Source organism: Sinocyclocheilus rhinocerous, unplaced genomic scaffold, assembly GCF_001515625.1.
Source record: "Sinocyclocheilus rhinocerous isolate Xijiao unplaced genomic scaffold, SAMN03320098_v1.1 scaffold4209, whole genome shotgun sequence".
In the NCBI taxonomy this organism is placed as follows: Eukaryota; Metazoa; Chordata; class Actinopteri; order Cypriniformes; family Cyprinidae; genus Sinocyclocheilus; species Sinocyclocheilus rhinocerous.
Window position 1 is genome coordinate 10,130 of NW_015627928.1, and position 2,753 is coordinate 12,882.

The window sequence follows — 2,753 nt, forward strand, 5'->3', positions numbered from 1 at the left end:
GACTGATGACAGTCACTCAGGGCGGAGCTAAGGTAAGACGCCAGTCCAGTCTGTGCTGAAACACTACTGTCAGTCAAACTATCGTGGGAGGGGCCTGTCTGTGTGACGTCACACAGACAGGCATCTGAGATCGGCTCGATTTGAGAAAGTGGAAAAGATTTTAGTAGATTAACAAAAAACGCTGGGTGGATCTTTATCATTATAGGGTGGTTGTGTACACACACTGCCAACACACATTTCAGTTCAAACAACTTGTAAAAGTGCGTGTAGCATCCTATGACCCCTTTAATAGTTCAGATGAGTTACAGATGAGCTTCACCAGCAGAGGGCGCGCTTGTCTGAACTTTTACTGACTCTTCTTTGTGTCCCACATGACATACTATAAAATATGCACTTTTACTTTGTGCTGCCTACTTTCCAGACCAGTGTGTGAGTGTCATAAGATTGTTTTGTCATCCAGCAGCATGAGAGTCTGAGCTCTGTCTGCTAACTAAACAAAGCTGCAGCTGTCGAGTGTGCATCAGTGTCCAACATTTGCACGCTTTGTTTTTCAGTCAAATAAGTGCAGGCTTGGTGAGCAGAAGAGACTTCTTTCAGAAACATTAGAAATTGAGATATGCCCAACATCACTGGTGAACACACCTCACTGAAAAGTGAAAGAAATACAAATAAAAGTGAAACGCATGCAAATAAATGGAGAAAATGCCATGCCTCAAAGACCCACGGAGGAATCGCGCTCATGTTTTCTCAGAACGATCAAAGCCCTTTTGTTGGTGAAGACGCTTCAGCTCTTCACATCTTCATCCGCTTGGTTTTCCTGAGAAAGAAAGATTCATTTCAGTTCATCGTCATCATCTTCTTCTCTCGGTGGATACTCACATTTCAAAGGCCTCTAAATAATGATCAGCGCGATCCAAACAAACCAACGCACGCCTGATTCATAGACTATACTTTTTCAGCGAGCAAAAGGTCTTTCAGTATAACTGTCCCCCTAACCATAAAAATAACTTTGATATTGTTATTAATATTTCAAGACAAACACTTACTCAAGCAACTTAGGTTGACTTGATTCTCCACACTTGAAAAAAACATGTTAAAATGTGAGTATCAAACATGATCCAACCTCAATTATAATTGCATTGCACTGCATTATATGTTTTGACCCCAAAATAAAAAATAAAAACTCAGAGGTTTGATCATAAATCTAAGCATAAATAAGCAAACGTCATCTTACTAAAATACATTATTGGGAGATACAGAGCGACAGCTAGGCCTATTATTTATATTTACTTACAAGCTATCAGAATTTCATTTTTCATTTCTAGCCATATAAAAATCAGCAACTGCACCGAGTTGCATATTTCTGAGCCTTGAAAGAAAATTGAGGTGCTTTTTTTCCCATAGAAAGAAATGTGATTTTTCATACTGTTATTTCATATGTCAGGCTTTACAGGGGAAGTCTGCATAAAAAGCAAGAAAATGCAATTAGAAAGAAAACTGCACAGTAATACTCACTGTTTCGAGGCTTGCTCACATGTGCTCAAAAGTGTGCTTTAAATACAAGTCAATGAGACTATCATGAATTTTAACATTTTTGAGTGTCTGAATGCACTTTTTACAGCAGTGCTCTTCACAAATGTGTCCCTGCAGCACAAAAGCAGTGTTAAGTCGCTGGGGTATATTTGTAGCATATGTCACACCTACAGATAGATTCCAAAAATGAAGTACTTGTAATTAGATTATATTACATTTTAAAATACTCGTAATCAGACTACAGTTACTTTTAATTGATTACAAGATTACATATTATTCACTCAACAGCAATATATTATTCATTATTTATTGATTCTCCCTAATTCCTCTTTTCCATCTTTGAAATGTTCCTGTCTGAAATAGCCTGCCGCTTATATACAGTCAGAAAGTCTTCCAGTTTTGTGGACATTCACACAAAGAGCAGAGGTGGATATAATTGCACTGAAAATTGAGAGAGCATTTGACCACTGGATTTACAGAAATCATTTCAATTTTAAAAACTGTTTTCTCAACATTTCAATATTGCATGTACTACTGATGAACACATTCATTTTTATTTGAATTATCACAGGTTATTTAACCTTGCATTACTATGACATCAAAAATGCACAAATTCGTGTTATTTCTTATTAACATGTAATGCAGGGCTTCCCAAACTTTTTATTTGTCAGCCAGATCTCTTTCACCTAATATACTGATCTGAAGTACCCCTGAGATTTTAAGGTCACATGACATGCATTGGTTTTAGGAAGTGTTTTATTCTGAATGTTGTTATTTCAAAATGGCTTGTTTTCATTTTAAATTTTTAGTGCTTCATTTTGCAAGAGATGTGATGCATTTTACATTTTGTGCGTGCAATTGTGTGTAAAGTTTTTAAAAAAAGAGGCAAAGTTTTAAAAATGTAAGCAGTTGAAAAAACTGACATTTAGTTGCAAAGTTTCTTACTGTGAGTAGAATGTCTAAAGTGGACTATCAAAATAAAGTGTTACCCATTTTTATATCAATATGTTACATTTTAAATCAATGTGATAGATGAGTTAGGTCAAAAGCAATCTAAAAGCTGTCTGATTATATTACCTAAAAATGTGTAATGTAATGGATTACATTACTAAGTACATTTTTTGTCATGCAATTTGGAATCAGTTGTAACGTCTGGACCAATCAAACACACAATTTTTCATTTGATTTAACAAATCAGTTATTCATTAGATTAACAAATC

At 35.6% G+C, this 2,753-nt stretch overlaps 1 protein-coding gene across 2 annotated transcripts in view; it reads right to left on the reverse strand.

The window, feature by feature from the left end:
* Positions 1 to 244: 244 nt before the first annotated feature.
* Positions 245 to 2,753, reverse strand: part of LOC107737075 (uncharacterized) — a 4,962-nt gene continuing 2,453 nt past the window's right edge. For both annotated transcript variants that reach the window (XM_016548479.1, XM_016548478.1), the window contains exon 5: positions 245 to 817. In XM_016548479.1, coding sequence (XP_016403965.1) covers positions 793 to 817 — 25 coding nt within the window. In that variant the 3' untranslated portion in view covers positions 245 to 792. The remainder of the gene's footprint in view (positions 818 to 2,753) is intronic.